At 43.1% G+C, this 25,562-nt stretch overlaps 1 protein-coding gene across 11 annotated transcripts in view; it reads left to right on the top strand.

The window, feature by feature from the left end:
* The window catches only part of LOC109864863 (LIM and calponin homology domains-containing protein 1), a 148,829-nt gene that overhangs the window by 83,232 nt on the left and 40,035 nt on the right, over window positions 1–25,562 (top strand). For 8 of the 11 annotated variants that reach the window (XM_031797573.1, XM_031797574.1, XM_031797569.1 and 5 more), the window contains exons 4-7: window positions 6,895–7,001; window positions 16,412–16,445; window positions 19,385–19,495; window positions 20,944–21,145. In XM_031797573.1, the coding sequence (XP_031653433.1) occupies window positions 6,895–7,001; window positions 16,412–16,445; window positions 19,385–19,495; window positions 20,944–21,145 (454 nt within the window). The remainder of the gene's footprint in view (window positions 1–6,894; window positions 7,002–16,411; window positions 16,446–19,384; window positions 19,496–20,943; window positions 21,146–25,562) is intronic. The other 3 variants (XM_031797568.1, XM_031797571.1, XM_031797572.1) reach the window with 1 other exon arrangement.

Raw genomic sequence — 25,562 nt, 5'->3', positions numbered from 1 at the left:
CTGAAGAATTGTTATTGTGCTAACATTGCTTCCAGAGGCAGTTTTGAACTTGATTGTGAGTGTTGCAACCGAGCAGCGGTGAGTGTTGCAACTCGGCGGTCCCGTTCTGTGAGCTTTTGTGACCTACCACTTTGCGGCTGAGTTGTTGTTGCTCCTAGATAATAGGAGCAACAACAATAATAATAACAGCAGCATTTACACTTGACCGGGGCATCTCCAGCAGGGCAGAAATTTGACGAACTGACTTGTTGGAAAGGTGGCACCCTATGACGGTGCCACGTTGAAAGTCACTGAGCTCTTCAGTAAGGCCATTCTACTGCCAATGTTTGTTTATGGAGATTGCATGGCTGTGTGCTCGATCTTATACACCTGTCAGCAACGGGTGTGGCTGAAATAGCCAAATCTAGTCATTTGAAGGGATGTCTACATACTTTTGTATATATACAGTGTATATAGATATGGAACATTATTAGTCTTTTTTTATTAACTTTTATTTAACCAGGGAAAAACACATTGAGACCTAGGTCTCATTTGCAAATGTGAACAATACAGAAGGGAAAATTATACACAATTTAAAACACAAAATTTAATAAATAGCTAATATTATATACACAATAAACAAAACAAGCACATTTATAAATACAAAAATCCCTAGCCTTTCTCCTAAACTGACCCAGAGATGACAACATATCCAAATGAAATGTTACTTGGAGATTATTCCACATGATAGGGGCCTGTTAGGAAAAAGCAGATTTACCGAACTCTGTGGATACACGTGGAGTCTCCAGCATTAACCAACCCTGTGTTCTAGTTTTGTAATCTGAGTTTCTATATTTCAACAATGATAAGTAAATTGGTAGTTTATTGAGTATTATTAGTATTTATTGAGAAACAAAAATAGAATAATGACGTGACCTGTGTGTTTTTAGAGAGGTCCAACCAACTTTATGATAAAGGATGTCGTGGTGAGTGTCAAAACTGTCCTAAGTTATAAAACAAAGTCCGCTATGATAAACATATGGATGGGAAGAGCAAAACCTTGTAGACCTTGAAATGCATGTCAATAGTTTGTATCAGTGTGTATGCAGTGCTGATTTGAGAGAAGTTGATATCACTGAATACTACTGTTCCAATTGCTCAATATTGTGAAAAATATTTTTTGTTGATTGTCTTTTACATATCCTGCCGGCAGAGCAATATCCATTCACACCCTCTGTGTGTGTGTGTGTGTTTATGGGTGGGGTCTCCTCTCCAGGGTAGCAGAGATGGGACTCTCCCAAATGTACAGGAAGCCGGGGGGGCCCCCCCCCCCCATAGCGGACTTTCATTGGCTTAGCACAGTGAGAAATGCTCTGAAATGTGAGAAAATCCAGCTCTGTGCAGAGAGAGGGAGAACGGGAGAGAAGAGAAAGAGGCTGGGAACTGGAGAAGAGAAGGGGACAGGAGCCTTAGCAGGGTCAGGTTGCACCGACAGAACAAAGGACTGCAGGACACCTGGCAAGCTCTGCATGGGAGACAGAGATGGGGGGAAAAAGGAAACAGAGAGAGCAGGCAAATAGGCCCAACCCTCACTCTTACACTAGCCCAAGCCAATGGCATGTACCAGATGCTCAGCAGGCTCTGCTCACACTTACTGGTCTGAGGCCAAACCACATGACTAATAACATTGAACACTTTATTGAACACACTGCCTTCACTATCTCATCCTGGAATATCCAAGGCCTGAGGTCATCTGCCTTTGACCTAAAGAGCAGGAACCTGGACTTCTGAAATACAGACATTGTCATCCTACAATAACATGGTATAGAGGAGATGGACCCACTGGTTGCCCTCTAAGTTACAGAGAGCTGGTAGTCCCATCCACCAAACTACCAGGTGTGAAACAGGGAAGGGACTATGAGGGTATGCTAATTTTGTATAGAGCAGACCTAATTCACTCTATTAAATAAATTAATCAAAACAGGAACATTTTACATTTGGCTAGAAATTCAAAAGGAAATGATCTCAACAGAGAAAAATGTCCTCCTATGTGCTACCTATACCCTCCCACTAGAATCACCATACTTTAATGAAGACAGCTTCTCCATCCTGGAGGGGGGAATCAATCATTTCCAGGCCCAGGGATATGTACTAGTCTGTGGCGACCTAAATGCCAGAACTCCAGAACAAATACCTGGAGGTGAAATCATTCCCTCCCCCATATGCCCCTCTCGGCACAACTACATCAACATAACCAACAAAAAAGGGTCACAACTCCTACAGCTCTGTCACACACGCTGGGTATGCACATAATCAATGGTAGGCTTCGAGGGGACGGTAAGTATACCTATAGCTCATCTCTTGGCAGTAGTACTGTAGACTACTTTACCACTGGCCCCAACCCAGAGTCTCTCAGAGCGTTCACAGTCAACCCGCTCACACCCCTATCAGATCACAACAAAATCACAGTCATTCTAATATGAACCAACTCTCCAATCTTTTTGGCCCTAAAACAAAGAACAAACATCAAAAACACATACAAATCTTAGAATCAACTATTAAAGACTACAAGAACCCACTGGAATCTCCAATTACATTGAATTAACTAACGGACAAAATACAAATCCTCCGACCCAAAAGGCCTATGGTGTTGATGGTGTCCTTAATGAAATGATCAAATATACAGACCACAAATTCCGATTGGCTATACTAAAACTCTTTAACATCATCCTTAGCTCTGGCATCTTCCCCAATATCTGGAACCAAGGACTGATCACCCAATCCACAAAGTGGAGACAAATTTGACCCCAATAACTACCGTGGGTTATGCGTTAACAGAAACCTTGGGAAAATCCTTTGTATTATCATTAACAGCAGACTCGTATATTTCCTCAGTGAAAACAATGTACTGTCAAATGTCAAATTGGCTCTTTACCAAATTATTGTATGACAGACGACGTATTCACCCTGCACACCCCAAAGCCATAAACACAGGCACCCTCATAGATATCATCCTAACCAACTTGCCCTCTAAATACAAAATGCTGTTTTCAACCAAGATCTCAGCGATCACTGCCTCATTGCCTGCATCCGTAATGGGTCAGCAGTCAGGCGACCTCCACTCATCACTGTCAAACGCTCCCTGAAACACTTCAGTGAGCAGGCCTTTCTAATCGACCTGGCCCAGGTATCCTGGAAGGATATTGACCTCATCCCGTCAGTAGAGAAAGCCTGGTTATTTTTTTTAAATGCCTTCCTCACCATCTTAAATAAGCATGCCCCATTCAAGAAATTTAGAACCAGGAACAGATATAGCCCTTGGTTCTCTCTATACCTGACTGCCCTTAAAACCTCTTTGGGATAGGGGGTAGCATTTTCACTTTTGGATAAATAGCGTGCCCAATTTCAACTTCCTGCTACTCAATATAAGATATGCATATTATTAGTAGATTCGGATAGAAAACACTCTGACGTTTCTAAACTGTTTGAATCATGTCTGTGAGTATAACAGAACTTATGTAGCAGGCAAAACCCCAAGGACTAACCATTCAGAATTATTTATTTTTGAGGTCTGTTCATTGGGTTCTCATGGGGAAACAATATTTTTTTAGGCACTTGTTTGCAGTTCCTACCGCTTCCACTGGATGTCACCAGTCTTTAGAATTTGGTTGAGGTTATTCCTTTGTGCATCCTGGAAAAGGGTAATGCTGTTGAGAGTTGGCCAAGACTTGAAAAGTAGCATTAGTTTTCTCTCGTCCTCTATTGAAAACAGATCGTTTACTAACGTTTAGGTATTTTTAAAGTTGTATTTTGAAATGTTTTGGCAAAGTTTACAGGTAACTTTTGAGATATTTTGTAGTGACTTTGCGCAAATTGGAAACTGTTTTTTTTCTGGATCAAACGCACCAAATAAATGGACAGTTTAGATATATATGGACGGAATTAATCGAACAAAAGGACCATTTGTGATGTTTATGGGACATATTGGAGTGCCAACAAAAGAAGCTCATCAAAGGTAAGGCATGTTTTATATTTTATTTCTGTGTTTTGTGTAGCACCTGCAGGGTTGAAATATTATTTATCTTTGTTTACTGCTGTGCTATCATCAGATAATAGCTTCTTATGCTTTCGCCAAAAATACTTTTTGAAATCTGACATGTTGGCTGGATTCACAACGAGTGTAGCTTTAATTGAGTATCTTACATGTGTGATTTAATGAAGGTTTGAATTTTATAGTATTTTATTTGAATCTGGCGCTCTGCATTTTCCCTGGCAATTGGCCAAGTGGGACATTTACGTCCCCCTATCTCAGAGAGGGTAACCAACACAAAAACATCCTATGGTGTTCTGCATTAGAATCGAACAGCCCCCAAGATATGCAACTTTTCAGGGAAGTTAGAAACCAATATACACAGGCAGTTAGAAAAGCCAAGGCTAGCTTTTTCAAGCAGAAATTTGCTTCCTGCAACACAAACTCAAAAAAGTTCTGGGACACTGTAAAGTCCATGGAGAAAAAGAGCACCTCCTCCCAGCTGCCCACTGCACTGTGGCTAGGAAACACTGTCACCACCGATAAATCCACTATAATTGAGAATTCAATAAGCATTTTTCTACGGCTGTTCATGCTTTCCACCTGGCTACCCCTACTCTGGTCAACAGCACTGTACCCTCCACAGCAACTCGCCCAAGCCTTCCCCATTTCTCCTCCCAAATCCAGTCAGCTGATATTCTGAAAGAGCTGCAAAATCTGGACCCCGACAAATCAGCCGGGCTAGACAACCTTTCTTTCTAAAATGATCTGCCGAAATGGTTGCAACCCCTATTACTAGCCTGTTCAACCTCTTTCGTGTCATCTGAGATTCCCAAAGATTGGAAAGCAGCTGCGGTCATCCCCCTCTTCAAAGGGGAGACACTCTAGACCCAAACTGCTACAGACCTATATCTATCCTACCATGCCTTTCTAAGGTCTTCAAAAGCCAAGTCAACAAACAGATTACCAACCATTTCGATTCCCACCATACCTTCTCCTCTATGCAATCTGGTTTCAGAGCTGGTCATGGGTGCACCTCAGCCACGCTAAAGGTACTAAAAGATATCATATCCACCATCGATAAGAAACAATACTGTGCAGCCGTATTCATTGACCTGGCCAAGGCTTTCGACTCTGTCAATCACCACATCCTCATCGGCAGACTCGATAGCCTTGGTTTCTCAAATGATTTTCTCGCCTGGTTCACCAACTACTTCTCTGATAGAGTTCAGTGTGTTAAATCGGAGGGCCTGTTGTCCGGGCCTCTGGCAGTCTCTATGGGGGTGCCACAGGGTTCAATTCTTAGGCCGACTCTCTTCTCTGTATACAGCAATGATGTCACTCTTGCTGCTGGTGAGTCTCTGATCCACCTCTACGCAGACGACACCATTCTGTATACTTCTGGCCCTTCTTTGGACACTGTGTTAACAACCCTCCAGACGAGCTTCAATGCCATACAACTCTCCTTCCATGGCCTCCAACTGCTCTTAAATACAAGTAAAACTAAATGCATGCTCTTCAACCGATCGCTGCCTGCACCTGCCCGCCCGTCCAGCATCACTACTCTGGACGGTTCTGACTCAGAATATGTGTACAACTACAAATACCTAGGTGTCTGGTTAGACTGTAAACTCTCCTTCCAGACTCACATCAAACATCTCCAATCCAAAGTTAAATCTAGAATCGGCTTCCTATTTCGCAACAAAGCATCCTTCACTCATGCTGCCAAACATACCCTCATAAAACTGACCATCCTACAGATCCTCGACTTCGGCGATGACATGTTGGCTGGATTCACAACACGTGTAGCTTTAATTTGGTATCTTACATGTGTGATTTCATGAAAGTTAGATTTTTATAGGAATTTATTTGAATTTGGCGCTCTGCATTTTCTCTGGCTTTTGGCCAAGTGGGATGCTACCATCCCACATATCCCAGAGAGGTTAACAAACTATAGCTTTGGCAAGTCGGTTAGGACATCTACTTTGTGCATGACACGTCATTTTCCCAACAATTGTTTACAGACAGATCATTTCACTTATAATTCACTGTATCACATTCCAGTGAAGTTTACAAACACTAAGTTGACTTCGTCTATAAACAGCTTGGGAAATTCCAGAAAATGATGTCATGGCTTTAGAAGCATCTGATGGGCTAATTGACATAATTTGAGTCAATTGGAGGTGTGCCGGTGGGTGTATTTCAAGGCCTACATTTAAACGCAGTGCCTCTTTGCTTGACATCATGGGAAAACCAAATGAAATAAGCCAAGACCAACACCTGGTTCATCCTTGGGAGCAATTTCCAAACGCCTGAAGGTACCATGTTCATCTGTACAAACAATATTACGCAAGTATAAACACCATGGGACCATGCAGCCGTCATACCGCTCAGGAAGGAGACGCGTTCTGTCTTCTCGAGATGAACGTACTTTGGTACGATCTTTGTCCCCATGTACAGTTGCAAACTGTAGTCTGGCTTTTTTATGGCGGTTCTGGAGCAGTGGCTTCTTCCTTGCTGAGCGGCCTTTCAGGTTATGTCGATATAGGACTCGTTTTACTGTGGATATAGATGATTTTGTACCTGTTTCCTCAAGTATCTTCTAAAGGTACTTTGCTATTGTTCTGGGATTGATTTGCACTTTTCGCACCAAAGTACATTCATCTCGAGAAGACAGAACGCGTCTCCTTCCTGAGCGGTATGATGGCCGCGTGGTCCCATGGTGTTTAAACTTGCGTAATATTGTTTGTACAGATGAACGTGGTTCTAGGGTTTCTGGCATAATGGTGTTGATGGGAGCCATGACCAGTCTTTCAAAGCACTTTATGGCGTCTGACGTGATTATGTCCTCTCTAAGTAATATTCTGTCTTCTCTCTCCCTTCAGGACAACCTGAGTGTGTTCCTGCGTGGCTGTGAGGAGCTGGGACTGAAGGGCTCTCAGCTGTTTGACCCTGGGGACCTGCAGGATATCTCCACACGCCCCAACGCCAAGTAAGACATCACACACACCTGCTTCTCTGTCTGTCTGGCTGGTTGACTGGCTGGTTGGAACACTGTCCAGTAGGTGGTCAGTAGGGTGGTTGAACAGTTGTTCTGTCTGTAATTCAGCCTGTCTGTAATTCAGCCTGTCTGCCTTTCAGCCTGTCTGTCTGCCTGCCTATACAGTTTAAGTCGGAAGTTTACATACATCTTAGCCAAATACATTTAAACTCAGTTTTTCACAATTCCTGACATTTAATCCTAGTAAAAATTCCCCGTCTTAGGTCATTTAGGATCAGCACTTTTTTTTAAGAATGTGAAATGTCAGAATAATAGTAGAGTGATTGATTTATTTCAGCTTTTATTTCTCATCACATTCCCAGTGGGTCAGAAGTTTACATACACTCAATTAGTATTTGGTAGCATTGCCTTTAAATTGTTTAACTTGGGTCAAATGTTTCAGGTAGCCTTCCACAAGCTTCCCAAAGTAAGTTGGGAGAATTTTGGCCCATTCCTGAGTCAGGTTTGCAGGCCTCCTTGCTCGCACATGCTTTTTGAGTTCTGCCCACAAATGTTCTATAGGACTGAGGTCAGGGCTTTGTAATGGCCACTCCAATACCTTAACTCTGTTGTCCTTAAGCCATTTTGCCACAACTTTGGAAGTATGCTTGGGGTCATTGTCCATTTGGAAGACCCATTTGCGACCAAGCTTTAATTTCCTGACTGATGTCTTGAGATGTTGCTTCAATATATCCACGTAATTTTCCTACCTCATGACGCCATCTATTTTGTGAAGTGTACCAGTCCCTCCTGCAGCAAAGCACCCCCACAACATGATGCTGCCACCCCCGTGCTTCACGGTTGGGATGGTGTTCTTCGGCTTGCAAGCATCCCCCTTTTTCCTCCAAACACAACGATGGTCATTATGGCCAAACAATTATATTTTTGTTTCATCAGACCAGATGACATTTCTCCAAAAAGTACAAACTTTGTCCCCATGTGTAGTTGCAAACCGTTATCTAGCTTTATGGTGGTTTTGGAGCAGTGGCTTCTTCCTTGCTGAGCGGTCTTTCAGGTTATGTCGATATAGGACTCGTTTTACTGTGGATATAGATCGTTTTTTTACCGGTTTCCTCCAGCATCTCCACAAGGTCCTTTGCTATTGTTCTGGGATTGATTTGCACTTTTTGCACCAAAGTACGTTCATCTCTAGGAGACAGAACGCGTCTCCTTCCTGAGCGGTATGACGGCTGCGTGGTCCCATGATGTTTATACTTGCGTATTATTGTTTGTACAGATGAACCCTGGTACCTTCAGGCATTTGGAAATTGCTCCCAAGGATGAACCAGATTTGTGGAGGTATACAATTTTTTTCTGAGGTCTTGGCTGATTTCTTTTGATTTTCCCATGATGTCAATTAAAGAGACACGGAGTTTGAAGGTAGGCCTTGAAATACATCCACAGGTACACCTCCAATTGACTCAAATGTCAATTAGCCTATCAGAAGCTTCTAAAGCCAAGACTTAATTTTCTGGAATTTTCCAAGCTGTTTAAAGGCACAGTCAACTCAGTGTATGTAAACGTCTGACCCACTGGAATTGTGATACAGTGAATTATAAGTTAAATAATCTGTCTGTAAACAATTGTTGGAAAAATGACTTGTGTCATGCACAAAGTAGATGTCCTAACCGACTTGTTTGTTAACAAGACATTTGTGGAGTGGTTGAAAAACGAGTTTTAATGACTCCAACCTAAGTGTATGTAAACTTCCAATTTCAACTGTATCTCTGTATCCATCTCCCTTTCTTTCTCTTTGTCTGTCCGTCTTTGTATTTTCATCCATGTGTTTGATCTATTTCCATCCATTTGCTTGTCTTTCTACATCACTGTGTGTCTGCTATGTCAACAGTACAGTAATTAATAACTCTTGGGAAGACAGTTCAGTGGAAGTGTGACTCTCCTGTATGCAACATAACAAAGCAGTATCTGTTAGGTACAACTGGTCATTGACAAAATATTACAGTATGCTATATCCAGAGATTGTGATGTTGTGGCTGTTGCTAGGTGAGTGGGTGTTTCCCCCCAATTGTCCTGGTGCCAGAACTACTCTGTCAGTAGCGAGAGAGACTGGGGGAGAGGGGGGGAGAGCACGAGAGAGACAGAGAGAAGGAGAGATGGAGCAATGTCAAACTTAACATGTCTTGGGCGTGGCTCGACTGGTTCTACATGACATATGATGCCTTGAAGAGTTCAGGTGTGGCCTAAGGGAAGTGTGTGTGCATGCTGTGTATGCATTAAAATAACCGATAAACATCAAACTGCCACTTATATGCCCTTGTCACAGTCTTAGATTGTGTGCAGCCATACCCAAGTCAGTTAAGAACACATTCTTATTTTCAATGACGGCCTAGGAACAGTGGGTTAACTGCCTTGTTCAGGGGCAGAACGACAGATTTTTACCTTGTCAGCTCGGGGACTCAATCTTGCAACCTTACAGTTAATTAGTCCAACGCTCTAACCACCTGATGACATTGCACTCCACGAGGAGACTGCCTGTTACGCGAATGCAGTAAGAAGCCACGGTAAGTTGTTAGCTAGCATTAAACTTATCTTATAAAAAAACAATCAATCATAATCACTAGTTAACTACACAACTTCGCCAAACGGGCATGATTTAACAAAAGCGCATTTGCGAAAAATGCACAATCGTTGCACGACTGTACCTAACCATAAACATCAATGCCTTTGTTAAAATCTATACACAGAAGTATATATTTTTAAACCTGAATATTTTGCTAAAATAAATCCAGGTTAGCAGGCAATATAAACCAGGTGAAATTGTGTCACTTCTCTTGCGTTCATTGCACGCAGAGTCAGTGTATATGCAACAGTTTGGGCCACCTAATTTGCCAGAATGTTACGTAATTATGACATAACATTGAAGGTTGTGCAATGTAACAGGAATATTTAGACTTATGCATGCCACCCGTTAGATAAAATACGGAACGGTTCCATATTTCACTGAAAGAATAAACGTCTTGTTTTTGAGATGATAGTTTCCGGATTCGACCATATTAATGACCCAAGGCTCATATTTCTGAGTGTTATTATGTTATTACTAAGTCTATGATTTAATAGAGCAGTCTGACTGAGCGGTGGTAGGCACCAGCAGGCTCGTAAGCATTCATTCAAACAGCACTTACGTGCGTTTTGCCAGCAGCTCGTCGCTGTGCTTCAAGCATTGCGCTGTTTATGACTTCAAGCATATCAATTCCTGAGATTAAGCTGGTGTAACCGATGTGAAATGGCTAGCTAGTTAGCAGGGTCATTCGCTCTGAGACTTGGAGTGGTTGTTCCCCTTGCTCTGCATGGGTAACGCTGCTTCGAGGGTGTCTGTTGTCGATGTGTTCCTGGTTCGAGCCCAGGTAGGGGCGAGGAGAGGGACGGAAGCTTTACTGTTACACTGGCAATACTAAAGTGCCTATAAGAACATCCAATAGTCAAAGGTACAGTCGTATGAAAAAGTTTGGGCACCCCTCTGAGGCTGCATAATAATTACTCTGTCGTCACAGAAAATGATCACAGTGGCATGCCATTCATTTTCTAATGAAAGCGGAGTACTGGGGTATTGTCCAGACAAAGATTTTTAGTGTAGCAATATTGCGTTGTATGAAATTCAATCAGATGTGAAAAATATGCTATGCAAAAATGTGGGCACCCTTGTCATTCTGTTGATTTGAATACCTGTAACTACTTAGCACAGATTAATTGGAACACACAATTGGTTTGGTGAGCTCATTAAGCCTTGAACTTCATAGACAAGTGCATCCAATCATGAGAAAGGGTATTTAAGGTGGCCAATTGCAAGTTGTTGTTCTCTTTGACTCTCCTCTGAAGAGTGGCAACATGGGGGCCTCAAAACAACTCTCAAATGACCTGAAAACAAAGATTGTTCAACATTATGGTTTAGAGGAAGGCTACAAAAAGCTATCGCAGAGATTTAAGCTGTCATTGTCCACTGTGAGAAACATAGTGAGGAAATGGAAGACCACAGGCACAGTTCTTGGCCTGCCACTACTGGCCTTAACAAGTAAAATATCGGAGAGGCAAAGACGAAGGATGGTGAGAACGGTAAAAAACAGCCCACAGACCACCTCCAAAGACCTACAACATCATCCTGCTGAGATGGTGTCACTGTGCATCGTTCAACAATTCAGCGCACTTTGCACAAGGAGAAGCTGTATGGAAGAGTGATGCGGAAGAAGCCTTTTCTACACACACGCCACAAACCGAGTCGCTTGAGGTATGCAAACGCACATTTGGACAAGCCAGCTTCATTTTGGAATAAGGTGCTGTGGACTGATGAGACAAAGATTGAGTTATTTGGTCATAACAAGGGATGTTATGCATGGCGGCAAAAGAACACAGCGTTCCAAGAAAAACAGTTGCTACCCACAGTAAAAATTTGGTGGGGGTTCCATCATGCTGTGGGACTGTGTGGCCCGTGCCGGTACTGGGAATCTTGTTTTGTGACTAGGGGGCAGTATTTTAATTTATGGAAAAATAACGTTCCCGTAGTGAACGGGATATTTTGTCAGGACAAAATGCTAGAATATGCATATAATTGACAGCTTAGGATAGAAAACACTCTAAAGTTTCCAAAACTGTAAAAATATTGTCTGCGAGAATAACAGAACTGATATTGCAGGCGTAAGCCTGAGAAAAATCAAATTCGTAAGTGACTCATCTTTTGAAAGCTCTGCGTTCCTATGCGTCCCTATTGAGCAGTGAATGGGCTATCAACCAGATTACTTTTTCTCCGTATTCCCCAAGGCATTGTGATTTAGTTTTACGCATTTATGTTGAAGAATACCCGTAAGCGGCTACATTGTGCAATTGATCACCTGATGGCTCTCAGAGTGATTCTTGCATAAAATACAGAGGTAACCATTATTCCAATCGGTCCTACTGAAAAACCAATTGTCCCGGTGGATATATTATCGAATAGATATTTGAAAAACACCTTGAGGATTGATTATAAACAACGTTTGCCATGTTTCTGTTGATATTATGGAGCTAATTTTGAATATTTTTCGGCGTTTTCGTGACTGCAATTTCCGGGCGATTTCTCAGCCAAACGTGAAGAACAAACGGAGCTATTTCGCCTACAAAAATAATATTTTGGGAAAAAAGGAACATTGGCTATCTAACTGGGAGTCTCGTGAGTGAAAACATCCGAAGCTCATCAAAGGTAAACGATTTAATTTGATTGCTTTTCTGATTTCCGTGACCAAGTTACCTGCTGCTAGCTGGACAAAATGCTATGCTAGGCTATCGATAAACTTACAGAAATGCTTGTCTAGCTTTGGCTGTAAAGCATATTTTGAAAATCTGAGATGACAGGGTGATTAACAAAAGGCTAAGCTGTGTCTCAATATATTTCACTTGTGATTTTCATGAATAGGAATATTTTCTAGGAATATTTATATCCGTTGCGTTATGCTAATTAATGTCAGTCGACGATTACGCTCCCGGACCCGGGGTGGGGAGTTACTAGAGGTTGAGGTTAAAGTTGAGGTTAAAGTTGAGGGTCGCATGTATTCCACTCAATATCAGCAGATTCTTGGGAATAATGTTGAAGAATCAGTCACAAAGTTGAAGTTACGCCGGGGCTGGATATTTCAACAAGACAAGGACCCAAAACACTGCTCAAAATCTAATCTACTAGGAACAAGTACAATGTTCTGGAATGGCCATCCCAGTCCCCAGACCTGAATATCATTGAGTATCTGTTGGATGATTTGAAGCGGGCTGTCCATGCTCGGCAACCATCAAACCTAACTGAACTGGAGATGTTTCGCAAGGAGGAATGGTCCAAAATACCTTCATCCAGAATCCAGACACTCATTAGAGGCTATGGGAAGCGTCTAGAGGCTGTTATTTTAGCAAAGGGAGGCTCTACTAAATATTGGGGTGCCCAAATTTATGCACCTGTCTAATTTTGTTTTGATGCATATTGCACATTTTCTGTTAATCCAATAATCCTCATTTCACTACTGAAATATTACTGTGTCCATCAGTTATTTGATAGATCCAAATGAAATTGCTGATCCAAACACCCAATTATTTATATATGGAAATCATGGAAATTGTCATGGGTGCCCAAACTGTATATGACTGTATACAAATCGTATAGAGATTGTCCTATAATTCCTATAATAACTACAACCTAAAACTTCTTACCTGGAAATATTGAAGACTCCTGTTAAAAGGAACCACCAGCTTTCATATCATATGTTCTCATGTTCTGAGCAAGGAACTAAACGTTCGCTTTTTTACATCGCACATATTGCACTTTTACTTTCTTCTCCAACACTTTTTTGCATTATTTAAACCAAATTGAACATGTTTGATTTTATTTGAGGCTAAATGGATTTTATTGATGTATTATATTAAGTTAAAATAAGTGTTCATTCAGTATTGTTGTAATTGTCATTATTAAAAAAACACTTCGCCAACAGATACCAATTAAATCGCCCGATTTAATTGGTATCTACTTTTTTTGGTCTTCCAATAATCGGTATCGGCGTTGAAAAATCATAATCGGTCGACCTCTAGTATAAAGAGACACACAATGAGCTGAGGCCTGAAATATGTCCTCTGTACCATCTGTTGATGGAAACCGATCCATTTCCAAGATAAGTGACAGGGGAAGAGGGTGAAAGAAGAGAGGGAGAGAGGGGGAGAGAGAGAGTAACAGCAAGAGTGAGGGGGAGTGTGAGAGAGGGAAAAAGAGAGCGAGGGAGAGAGGGAAGAGAGTACAGTTGATATCACAGGCAGTGATCTAATACCTAGTGGAATCTGAATTGCCTTCTTTCTCAGGCAGCCTTTAGATGTGGTTATGTAAGTAATCAAGGTAGCGTAGAGAAAAGAGACCTGTCTATTTAATCAAGCTAGAGGAGAGGAGGAAGGACAGAGGGAGGCGAGGAAGGTGAAATGACACAGGGCCATTCTGTTGAAGGAGAGGGAGGTGGAGAAACTGACGCTGAAACTGACTTGGTGTCACCTATCTACTGTATTTGCTATTTGGCCCTTTCTGCTGGATCAGCTACACTAGCTATATATACACAAATGATGTGGCCACCCCTTCAAATGATTGGATTTGGCTATTTCCGCCACACCCGTTGCTGACAGGTGTATGGAATTGAGCAAAAGCCATGCATTCTCCATAGACAAACATTGGCAGTAGAATGTCCTAACTTTTAAGAGCTCAGTGACTTTCAACATGGCAGTCTTTCCAACAAGTCAGTTGGTCAAATATCTGCCCTGCTAGAACTACCCCGGTCAACTGTAAGTGCTGTTATTGTGAAGTGGAAAAGTCTAGGAGCAACAACGGCTGAGCCGCGAAGTGGTAGGCCACACAAGCTCACAGAACAGAACTGACGAGTGCAGAAGCGTGTAAAAATCGTCTGTCCTCAGTTACAACACTCACTACCGAGTTTCAAACTGCCTGTGGAAGCAACGTCAGCAAAATAAATGTTTGTCTGGAGCTTCATGAAATGGGTTTCCATGGCCGAGCAGCCACGCACAAGCCTAAGATCACCATGTAAAGCTCGCCCCTTTACCATCTGGCAGTCCGACGGACGAAGTTAGGCTTGGCGGATGCCAGGAGAACGCTACCTGCCCGAAGGAATAATGGTCTGTGGCTGTTTTTCATGGTTCGTGCTAGGCCCCTTAGTTCCAGTGAAGGGAAATCTTAACGCTACAGCATACAATGACATTCTAGACGAGGTCCATACAGAAATGGTTTGTCGAGATCGGTGTGGAAGAACTTGATTGGCCTGCACAGAGCTCTGACTTCAACTCCATCAAACACCTTTGGGATGAATTGGAACACAGACTGCGAGCCAATCCTAATCGCCTAACATCAGTGCTTGACCTCACTAATGCTGAATGGAAGCAAGTCCCAGCAGCAATGTTCCAACATCAAGTGGAAAGCCTTACCAGAAAGGTGAAGGCTGTTCTAGCAGCAAAGGGAGGACCAACTCCATATTAATGCCCATGATTTTGGAATGAGATGTTTTACGAGCACATACTTTTGGTCATGAAGTGTGTTAGTATCCTGTTGCCAACTAACAAATGTGGTGCTCTCAAGGGGAGGTCATGTACAAAGTGAAAATAATCACCTTTATATGTCTCTTTATCAAAGCTGCCAGAAATGAGAACAAACAGAATATCTTCAAAATATTTTCTAATTGCTATAGAGCCTTTCTATTAGTCATTGGATCTGACAGGGTTAGTTGCAGCACAGAAGTCTACAAATCACCTCAACCTCAAAACAGGCAAGCATGAACTGATCCATATATTATAAGGATGAGTGAATTTACATGATCCCACAGCACTTGTCGCAAGAGTATGGGATGTTATCCCTGGTGCCTTGGCTACCAAATCATCCTCAGCTTCTAATTTAAACCTTCTCCTTTCTCCTGCAACTCTCTGCAAATCTAGGTTGTTAAAGAGCGTGTTCTCAGCCAACCTGGTAAAATAAGGATTAGGTATGAACAAGCAGATTGACATGTAAATGAATAAGCTTCCACCTACTAACGATCTGGACTTGAGTCATTTGATTGACCATTCCATAATAATCCCACTCATGTGGGAGTAGGTCTGTAACACTCTTAACTCCTGGGTCACCTGTAAAGGTTATTATGACATGGAATGTTGTGTGGGAGCTGAACAAGCCCACTAGCCCACTATGACCTCTGCTGACTAGTGTGTGAGTAAAGTATCAAGTGTAGCCTTAGGTCAGCTCACCTACACACACATGCTCACACACACACACACACAAACGCATGCACACACCAGACCGACACGGGACCTGGAGATATAGTTAAATATGTCACCATTCTGACACATGGTTGAGTGCTTATTTAGTTTGATGAGAAATATGTTAGTGAGAGAATGGAAGGCAAACATGCCTGCCCGTGTGTTTGTGTCTGTTTGTCTCTGTGCGTGTGTCCATTTGTGTGTCAGAAAGACAATTAAATAATAATTTGTCCTTACCCTGCTATTGCCTAGAGGTGCTTGAACATAGAAAAGCATCCAAACAACCTTGAGGCTGAAGCAACAGGGTCAGGCTGGAGAGTTGGGAGAGACTAATATTTTCTCTCTTGCAACTACTCTCTCTCTCTCTCTCTCTTTGTCCCTCTCTACTTCTCTCTTTCTCTCTCCCTTCCCCTCTCTCTCCCTCCTTCTCTCTCTCCCACTCTCACTTTCTTCCTCCTCCCTCCCTCTCAGTCCAGATCGGTTTTTCCATTTGTATGTCATTCCATAACTGCAGTGTGGAGTAGGTGCAGCTCATTTGACAGCTCTCTAACCTGGAACCTATGATCCTCCTCGTCTCTCTCTCTCTCTCTTCCTAGCAGGGTTGCCGACTGCAGTAGGAAACTCAAGAATGTAAGTGACACCTCTCTATATTGTTTGTCAGTCTGGTAATCTGTTATGTCCTCGTGTATATGGGTTGGTCTCTGTCTCTGGCTGTTTTGTCTTTTTTTGTCATTCTTTCTGTCGTTCTGTTCTCCATCTCTGAATATCTCTCTCAATCCTATCCCTCTCCCTTAGTCAGTCCATCCCATGAACCCCTCTCTTTCTCCCTCCGTCTATCTCCTGTCTCTGCTGCTTTAAGAGGAGCTGGCGTAGTGCATTTGTCATCCTCTGCAGTGAGCTCTCTACCTGACTTTGCTTGCTATAGCGTACTCTGTCTAACATATGTGACTATACTCAGCCAAGGCTGCCTCCAGCTCTAGCCCCACAGCTGTTTTAGCAGAGGGACACTGAAACGCTGCATTAGACTGTCCCATAAACTCCCAACAGCTGTAGAGTGAGCTAGCCTAATGCTGCTGTCGATTGTAGCCTTTTCATTGTAGCAAACTGCAGCAGCAGCATTCAATAATTGTTTTCTTAAATTGCTGAGACTGAGCACCATCAAACTGAAAAAAATGAGATAGGTGGAGTATTTTGTACTGTTTTGTAAACACAGCTCAAACTTGGCTAGGAAAAGGGACTATCATGCTTGACTGGATGGAATTCTGCTGGCCTCATGGATTGTTAAACTGAACCAAGCGTAAGGTATCTATTCCCTATGACGTAGGTATGTTTTGGAGGAAATATTGTTTGGCATTTTGGTTCTTTAGGTAAGGAACTGCTGCTGTGAAGGTGTGTGTGTGCTCATGCAAGCTACAGGGGTGGGCAACTCCAGTCCTCGAGGGCTTGATTGGTGGCACACTTTTTCTCCATCCCTAGCAAACACTGCTGATTAATCAAATTGCATTTTAAACTGAAGATCATGATTAAGTGATTATTGGAGTCAGGTGTGTTAGCTGGGGCTGGGGCAAAACTGTGACACCAATCAGGCCTGTGTACACACTTGTGGCACAAAGAGGATATTGTCCCGTCCGGAAGGAACACATTTTGTCAGGTGACTGGTCCAGTGAAACGTATCAGAGAAGACGGGCACTGTAAAGTGAGGCGGAGACAGATGTGCAGAGGGCATGACCTCAGGTCTTTAAGATGTTGCAGGATTAGTTTGTGGTGTATACGGGTGTTTGCAAAGGTGTAGCTACAACATGTTTAGCCAGGTTAGGTATGCTGTTTAATTTATCATTGCAACAGTTGTAGAACCTACTGTATATTCCACAAACAGAGCATGAGTTGTATGAATATTTATACCCTGTCTAGGCTATTTATTGACACAAATGTTTTCCGTCCTTAGAACGGCACCTAATGACCTTATCAAGAGGTTCCAGCCCCTTGCTGTTTGACAGACAGGTGTTGTACTGAAAGTTGCAAGTATCCAAGTTTGAATCCCAGTCAGGCTACCTACCTGAATTCACTTTGTGTACATTTGTCATGCTAAATGGTAGTGTGGGTGCTTGTGATGAATGTGAATAGTATTGTTTTGCCTTCTAGATACAGTGCACGGGATGTGCATTGTGGGTGAAGTATGTTTAGTTTTTGTTTTGTAGCCTAGATTGTCATCTGAAAAGAGTGCTTACAATTACTGTGTACCACACATTACGCAAACCACCCAAGACAACCTGTAATCTGTTTTATCAAAGGAATACCCCTAGATCCTTAGATGACTTTGTCTGCTTTGTTTTGTGATATCAATCTATCAGCTTGTTCTTGCAACGTAAAAGAGCCTGTGTGATCTCCATATGGCCACAGTAGCCTAGCTACATATAGGGACATGAGATAGTAGATGAAGTTGGCATGGTAAATTAGCTGTCAGGGCTATGCTAGCATAGTAAAACAACCTTACCCATGTGGCAATGGTAAAGAGAGTGAGAAAGCTAGCTGTGTGTTCATATTGGCCAGGACAAGGGCTAGGTCTTTTTTGTACAGAAACCCCTGGTTAGCCTATTATAGTGATAGGGAAAAGAGTGGACCAAATATATCAGGAAGTGAAACCTATTGGTGGCCACTTTGATGAAACTGTTTATACTCCTTACAAATTGAAGGAAAGTGGAAAGGAGGGTGATTTAGTTTGTATGACTGGACTTGACATCAAACTAACACTCAAGGGAGAATAGTACATTGAATTGATGCAATTGGGGAATAACAACTGTGGAGCAATTGTGTGTAGTATCAATTGTGTGTGGTACGGTCGCTGTACAAACCGCATGGCAAAATGATATGTCCAGAATGTATCCGGAATATTTAATGTGTCAGTACAGTACCTCAATGTGTCTGCAACACATGTCTGAGTTAGCATTATTTTAATTTTATATAAGTTAGCCCAATGTTCCTCTTTGAGAGATGGTATAATTTTGCTAGCTAATGGGTACAGTGTGCCATGGCTGGCATCTGTCACATAGACATACTGTGTGAAATGTGGAATTCTCTGATTGCTCTCAGGTGGCTGAGAATGCTTGTGTTGCTGTCGGTTAGTATTAGCATTATGAAGCATACCTTGGAGCTGTCAAGAATTTCATATGTGGCTTACAGTATGTTAACTTACCCATCTCAACATAGGTTGATTTTGCAATGGCATTTTGCCAGGTTTACTCAGTAAGCAAACTGTTAGTTTGGTCAGTTTTTTGGGGGGGAAAGTGGGATATTGGGCCCGTAAAGCATTTATCAAGCAACTTTGCTAATTATCAAATAAGCTAATGTATCATGTGCTAGCAGTCTTGCATAATGTATTACACAACTTGTGCACAAGCTTGGGGTATGAGACCACTGGGAATTAATTAGCCCAAAAGTTGGTTGACTGTGTGGGTTGGTCAATTGGCAATGATCTACCACTAAATTGAATGTTACAGACTGACGTTAATACCTTGTCTTGTTGATACTGGCTCTAAAATACTCTTCCTGCTGTAATGATTCCTCCACAGGTTCTGATTACCATATACTGGCTGGGCCGGGCTGCCAACAGCTGCACCTCCTACAACGGGCCCACACTGGACCTGAAGGAGTTTGAAGGCCTGCTATCACAGATGCGGAAGGTGTGTACAGGGATGCGTACAGGGATAGATGTAAGGCTTTGACATGGCTCAGTTTGTTGTATCCTAGTGATAGCAATGACAAGGTTGGGGGTTCAATTCCTGGAAGGGTGGTTTATTTTTACGTCTTTGTAGATGTTCAAAGTAGTTTTGCAGTTGTTAGGTGGCTGTACTATTAGGAACGTTAGACTAGAAGGACTGTCCAACCTAAGCATATTATTTCTTTGGCAAACGTAAGGATGTTATGACGCAAACTCCCCTCGGGGTGCACTGATGCTTTCACTACTCCATCCTTTATCTCTCCCTTCCCCTCATCATGGAGTCATCTCTAGAAGAGAATGCTCTCTTTGCTCTTTCTCCCCCCCCCCCCATTCCCACCTCTCTCTTTGTCCAAGGATGATCCCAGGCCTTCAACTGGTCCTCCAGAACCAGTGTGTGTCACCTGGACTATGGCTTTTTACAGCCCCCCAGGGACATATAGGGATGTAGCTGTAGCAACCGTTCTGAGCGTGAGGTCACTCCTCTTCCATTTATTCCATTCTCCCACTATTATTCTCTATAAATGAGAAATGACCACTTAACCTAGAATGCTTTCCCAGATGTCTGTATAGTCCAGAATAACAGGGCCGCATCTCCACTTAACTAAAGTTAATGATAGTGACTTAAAGTGAGAGAGAAATTCAATAGGTTTATGAAATCCTGTTACACGCAATACAGGAGGTGTATTAATGCTGGGCAGGAACCAAAACCTGCACACCCATTAGCTTCAGGTCCACTGCCGTTGTCCTATGAACCCTATCAGGAATCCCCCCCCCCCCTAGAGTTGCCACTCAAAGCCAGCCATTGTACCCCACACCCCCCCACCCACCATGAGGTCAGCCAAGTAGGACCCCAGCATCCTCCTTCACTCAGGATCTGGCACAGGGAATAGGTCTGAGGAATTGAAAGACGGAGTAGATTGGAGGGTAAGGGGGGGATAGGGGTGGGTGGAGAAAGGGATAGTGTGGGAGGGATGGAGAGGGGGAGTGGAAGGGAGCAGGAGAGAGGAGTAGAGGAAGGGGAGAGGGAGGGACAGGAGGGTTTGAGGAAAAGAGAAGGGGCAGTGGAGAGGGAGAAAGAGGTGGTAGGTTTCAGCCATGAGGGGGAAAGAGAAACAGGGCTGGTCCAGGAGGTTCCTCCGGCAGACGGGATGGAAAAGCCTTTCCTCAACCCTGGAAACTAGAGAAGCCACAGACAGGGTTACACTGTGCAGCTTAAAACACAGAGACAGAAGTAGAATATCAATTAGAATTGGAAAGAGGAAGTGAATGTACTTGTCCGTGTTGGAGGAATCATGGTGAAGGAGAGATCCAGATTGGATGGGGTATTGGGATGATCTCAACACAATCTTTTTACATTGACGTGTGTGTGTGTGCATACATTTGCATGCTTGTACATTTTGTGTGTCAAAGGAGGCGGAGGACACGGAGAGCCCCCAACGCAGCATACGGGACAGCGGCTACATCGACTGCTGGGACTCGGAGCGTAGCGACTCACTCTCCCCGCCTCGCCACGGCCGAGAGGACTCCTTCGACAGCCTGGACTCATTCGGCTCACGCTCCAGACAGACGCCCTCGCCGGACGTAGTGGTCGCCCGCGGCATTGGCAGTGATGGTAGGACGCTAGACGCCCGGATGGGTCACACTGCACACACAAGTCACATGCTTTTACTGTCTCATACTGTCTGGTGTTACCTGGGTCAAAACCTAACAGAAGAAAATGGACAAAACCGGGAGGGACTACTTGAACTTGAACTCTCATTTTCGTTGTTGCTAAATGGTTTGTTCATGTAGCTGTCATCACATAGTGACTTACCTCATTCACCACCAATGGTTTATTCTGTGCACTTTAATGATGCATGTCAGTCATTTTCACATGGTGTCATTTTGGGGCAGGTGGTGGAATAGTCACCGTCAGCTGGTCTGAAACTAGCTGCCCCTATTTGCTCTTTTCAACCTCCAATCTATGTGATCATCTGTCAGGGTATCTCCATCTCAGCCCAGCTATGTTATTGACATATGTACAAAGGAGGTTTTGTGTTTATTCCTCGGGCCCAATGTTTAGGGCTGTTGCTGTGGGTTACGTCTCTTTGAAGGCCCTCTTGAAGAGACATGGAGAGAGAATTGAGATCAGGTGGTGGAGAGAGGAGATTGCAGTCTTGACTGACGGGTTGCAACATATTCTAGTGGAGCTTTTTTTGCATACCAATTCAAACTGTTACAATCTGTGGTGTTGCACTAGATGATACCTGAGAGTGATGCATATCAGTCACAGTGGGTGTGAGTGTTCTGTCTGTCATCTGTAGTGTTGCACTAGAATTAAGATACCTGAGAGTGATCCATATCAGTCACAGTGGGTGTGGGTGTTTCTGCTTGTAATATAGGGGCATACTCAATCTTGTGCCTATATTTGTATGCAGACCTAGGGACACATGCGCGTGCACACATACACCATTATTGATTGATATAATCCCTCTCCTCTCTTATACAGGCCTATGGTACCCTTGAGGACTATTTTTTGTATATTAGCAGCTGCAATGTCAACACAAGACTCAAGCTCTCCATCGAATGCACCAGAGGAAAAATAAGATGTGTGTTTTATGTATTTTCCAGGCAAGGAAAGAGAAGCCAAGAACTAGGTTCTGTATTTTAAAACTCTATGATGCTCCAACCAGAGCCTTTTTAAAACCCTGATTGTTCAAGGGGGATTGAGACAAAATGAGACCTAACCATAACCACACAAGCCTAGCCTGCTTTCATCTTTTAATATACGCACGCGCACGTGCACAGACATATATAAACTCAGCAACAACAAAAAAAGAAACGTCCTCTCATTGTCAGCTGCTTATTTTCAGAAAACTTAACATGTGTAAATATTTGTATGAACATAAAATTCAACAACTGAGACATAAACGGAACAAGTTCCACAGACATGTGACTAACAGAAATGGAATAATGTGTCCCTGAATAACGGGAGGGTCAAAAGTAACAGTCAGTTTCTGGTGTGGCCACCAGCTGCATTAAGTACTGCAGTGCATCTCCTCCTCATGGACTGCACCAGATTTGTTCTTGCTGTGAGACGTTACCCCACTCTTCCACCAAAGCACCTGCAAGTTCCCGGACATTTCTGGGGGGAATGGCCCTAGCGCTCACCCTCCAATCCAACAGGTCCCAGACGTGCTCAATGGGATTGAGATCCGGGCTCTTCGCTGGCATGGCAGAACACTGACATTCCTGTTTTGCAGGTAATCACACACAGAATGAGCAGTATGGCTGGTGGCAATGTCATGCTGGAGGGTCATGTCAGGATGAGCCTGCAGGAAGGGTACCACTTGAGGGAGTAGGATGTCTTCCCTGTAACGCACAGCGTTGAGATTGCCTGCAATGACAACAAGCTCAGTCCGATGATGCTGTGACACACCGCCTCAGACCATGATGGACCCTCCACCTCCAAATCGATCCTGCTCCAGAGTACAGGCCTCGGTGTAACGCTCATCCCTTTGACGATAAACGTGAATCCGACCATCACCCCTGGTGAGACAAAACCGCGACTCATCAGTGAAGAGCACTTTTTGCCAGTCCTGTCTGGTTCCTATTGTAACTCGGGCATTTGTTTTTGCCATCCTGTACCTATCCCGCAGGTGTGATGTTCGCATGTACCGATCCTGTGCAGGTGTTGTTACAAGTGGTCTGCCACTGCGAGGATGATCAGCTGTCCATCCCGTCTCCCTGTAGCGCCGTCTTAGGCGTCTCACAGTACAGACATGGCAATTTATTGCCCTGGCCACATCTGCAGTCCTCATGCCTCCCTGCAGCATGCCTAAGGCACGTTCACGCAGATGAGCAGGGACCCTGGGCATCTTTCTTTTGGTGTTTTTCAGAGTCAGTAGAAAGGCCTCTTTAGTGTCCTAAGTTTTCATACTGTGACCTTAATTGCCTACCGTCTGTAAGCTGTTAGTGTCTTAACGACCATTCCACAGGTTCATTAATTGAACAAGCATGGGAAACAGTGTTTAAACCCTTTATAATGAAGATCAAATGTGGAAAGGCAGCGTAAATAATAACTGTATGCATGCATGCAGTTATTATTTAAGCTACCTGTCCACGTTTGACCCTATGCAGCTCAGGTAGCTATGCTATCATCTCTTTTTCTCCCTTTTTTTTGTGCACTTTTTGCTGGCCACAACCCCCCCAGTATAACATACACTGTGTGCACGCGTGTGTTTTCAGTTTGGAGAGTGCAATGGTGTCAGACAATGGATGGAAAGGATTAAAGCAACAGCTCTGCTTAAATGTCCATATTCCAATGCATCCACCATGTTCACAATGGTCGCATGTAACATGCGATGCTGTGAGTAATGTTTCATGTCGGAAAGACAGACACGTCAACAGCTGTAAAAAAAAATATTTATGCACTGCAAGGAAGACATGAATGGAGTCTGAATTCTAGCTTGGCTGAAAGTGTAGGTGTTTTTTAACTTCATGCTAGTCATAAGTTACCATAGGAAGTAGGTAAGTAGTATCACACAGTATAATTGTCAAAGCAACCTCTTAACTTTTAATGGAGGCTTGTAAAAGGTTGCAATGTTCCACCAAGTGTTTTGGCTGAGATTCTGGGAAGTAAAGGCAACACATGGGCTTAGACCAATATTCCTGTCGAGGGCTAGGGTGTGTTATTGTTTGGAAGGAAGTGGGGAGGAAATGTCTGTGTCGATGGTTGAAAGTGCTCAGAGCTGGATTTTTGGTTTGCAGGGAGATGTTTAGTTAATGTTTGTTTGATTTAAAGTGTGTGTGTATATTTAATAATATAATTATATATATATATATATATATATATATATATATATATATACATATATACATATACATATATATATATATATATATATATATATATATATATATATATACATATATACATATATACATATATATATATATATATATATATATATATATATATATATATATATATATATATATATATATATATATATATATATATATATATACATATATACATATATACATATATACATATATACATAGATATATACTGCTCAAAAAAATTAAGGGAACACTAAAATAACACATCCTAGATCTGAATGAATGAAATATTTTTATTAAATACTTTTTTCTTTACATAGTTGAATGTGCGGACAACAAAATCACACAAAAATGTAAGTGGAAACCCACACTACAGGCAGATCCAACTTTGATGTAATGTCCTTAAAACAAGTCAAAATTAGTCTCAGTAGTGTGTGTGGCCTCCACGTGCCTGTATGACCTCCCTACAACGCCTGGGCATGCTCCTGATGAGGTGGCGGATGGTCTCCTGAAGGATCTCCTCCCAGACCTGGACTAAAGCATCCGCCAACTCCTGGACAGTCTGTGGTGCAACTTGGTGTTGGTGGATGGAGCGAGACATGATGTCCCAGATGTGCTCAATTGGATTCAGGTCTGGGAAACGGGCGGGCCAGTCCATAGCATCAATGCCTTCCTCTTGCAGGAACACTCCAGCCACATGAGGTCTAGCATTGTCTTGCATTAGGAGGAACCCAGGGCCAACCGCACCAGCATATGGTCTCACAAGGGGTCTGAGGATCTCATCTCGGTACCTAATGGCAGTCAGGCTACCTCTGGCGAGCACATGGAGGGCTGTGCGGCCCCCCAAAGAAATGCCAACCCACACCATGACTGACCCACTGCCAAACTGTTCATGCTGGAGGATGTTGCAGGCAGCAGAACGTTCTCCAAGGCGTCTCCAGACACTGTCACGTGCTCAGTGTGAACCTGCTTTCATCTGTGAAGAGCACAGGGCGCCAGTGGCAAATTTGCCAATCTTGGTGTTCTCTGGCAAATGCCAAATGTCCTGCACGGTGTTGGGCTGTAAGCACAACCCCCACCTGTGGACGTTGGGCCCTCCATACCACCCTCATGGAGTCTGTTTCTGACCATTTGAGCAGACACACACATTTGTGGCCTGCTGGAGGTAATTTTGCAGGGCTCTGGCAGTGCTGCTCCTGCTCCTC

This window comes from Oncorhynchus kisutch, linkage group LG19 (genome assembly GCF_002021735.2).
Source record: "Oncorhynchus kisutch isolate 150728-3 linkage group LG19, Okis_V2, whole genome shotgun sequence".
In the NCBI taxonomy this organism is placed as follows: domain Eukaryota; kingdom Metazoa; phylum Chordata; class Actinopteri; order Salmoniformes; family Salmonidae; genus Oncorhynchus; species Oncorhynchus kisutch.
This window is presented reverse-complemented; position numbering and strand designations above follow the sequence as displayed.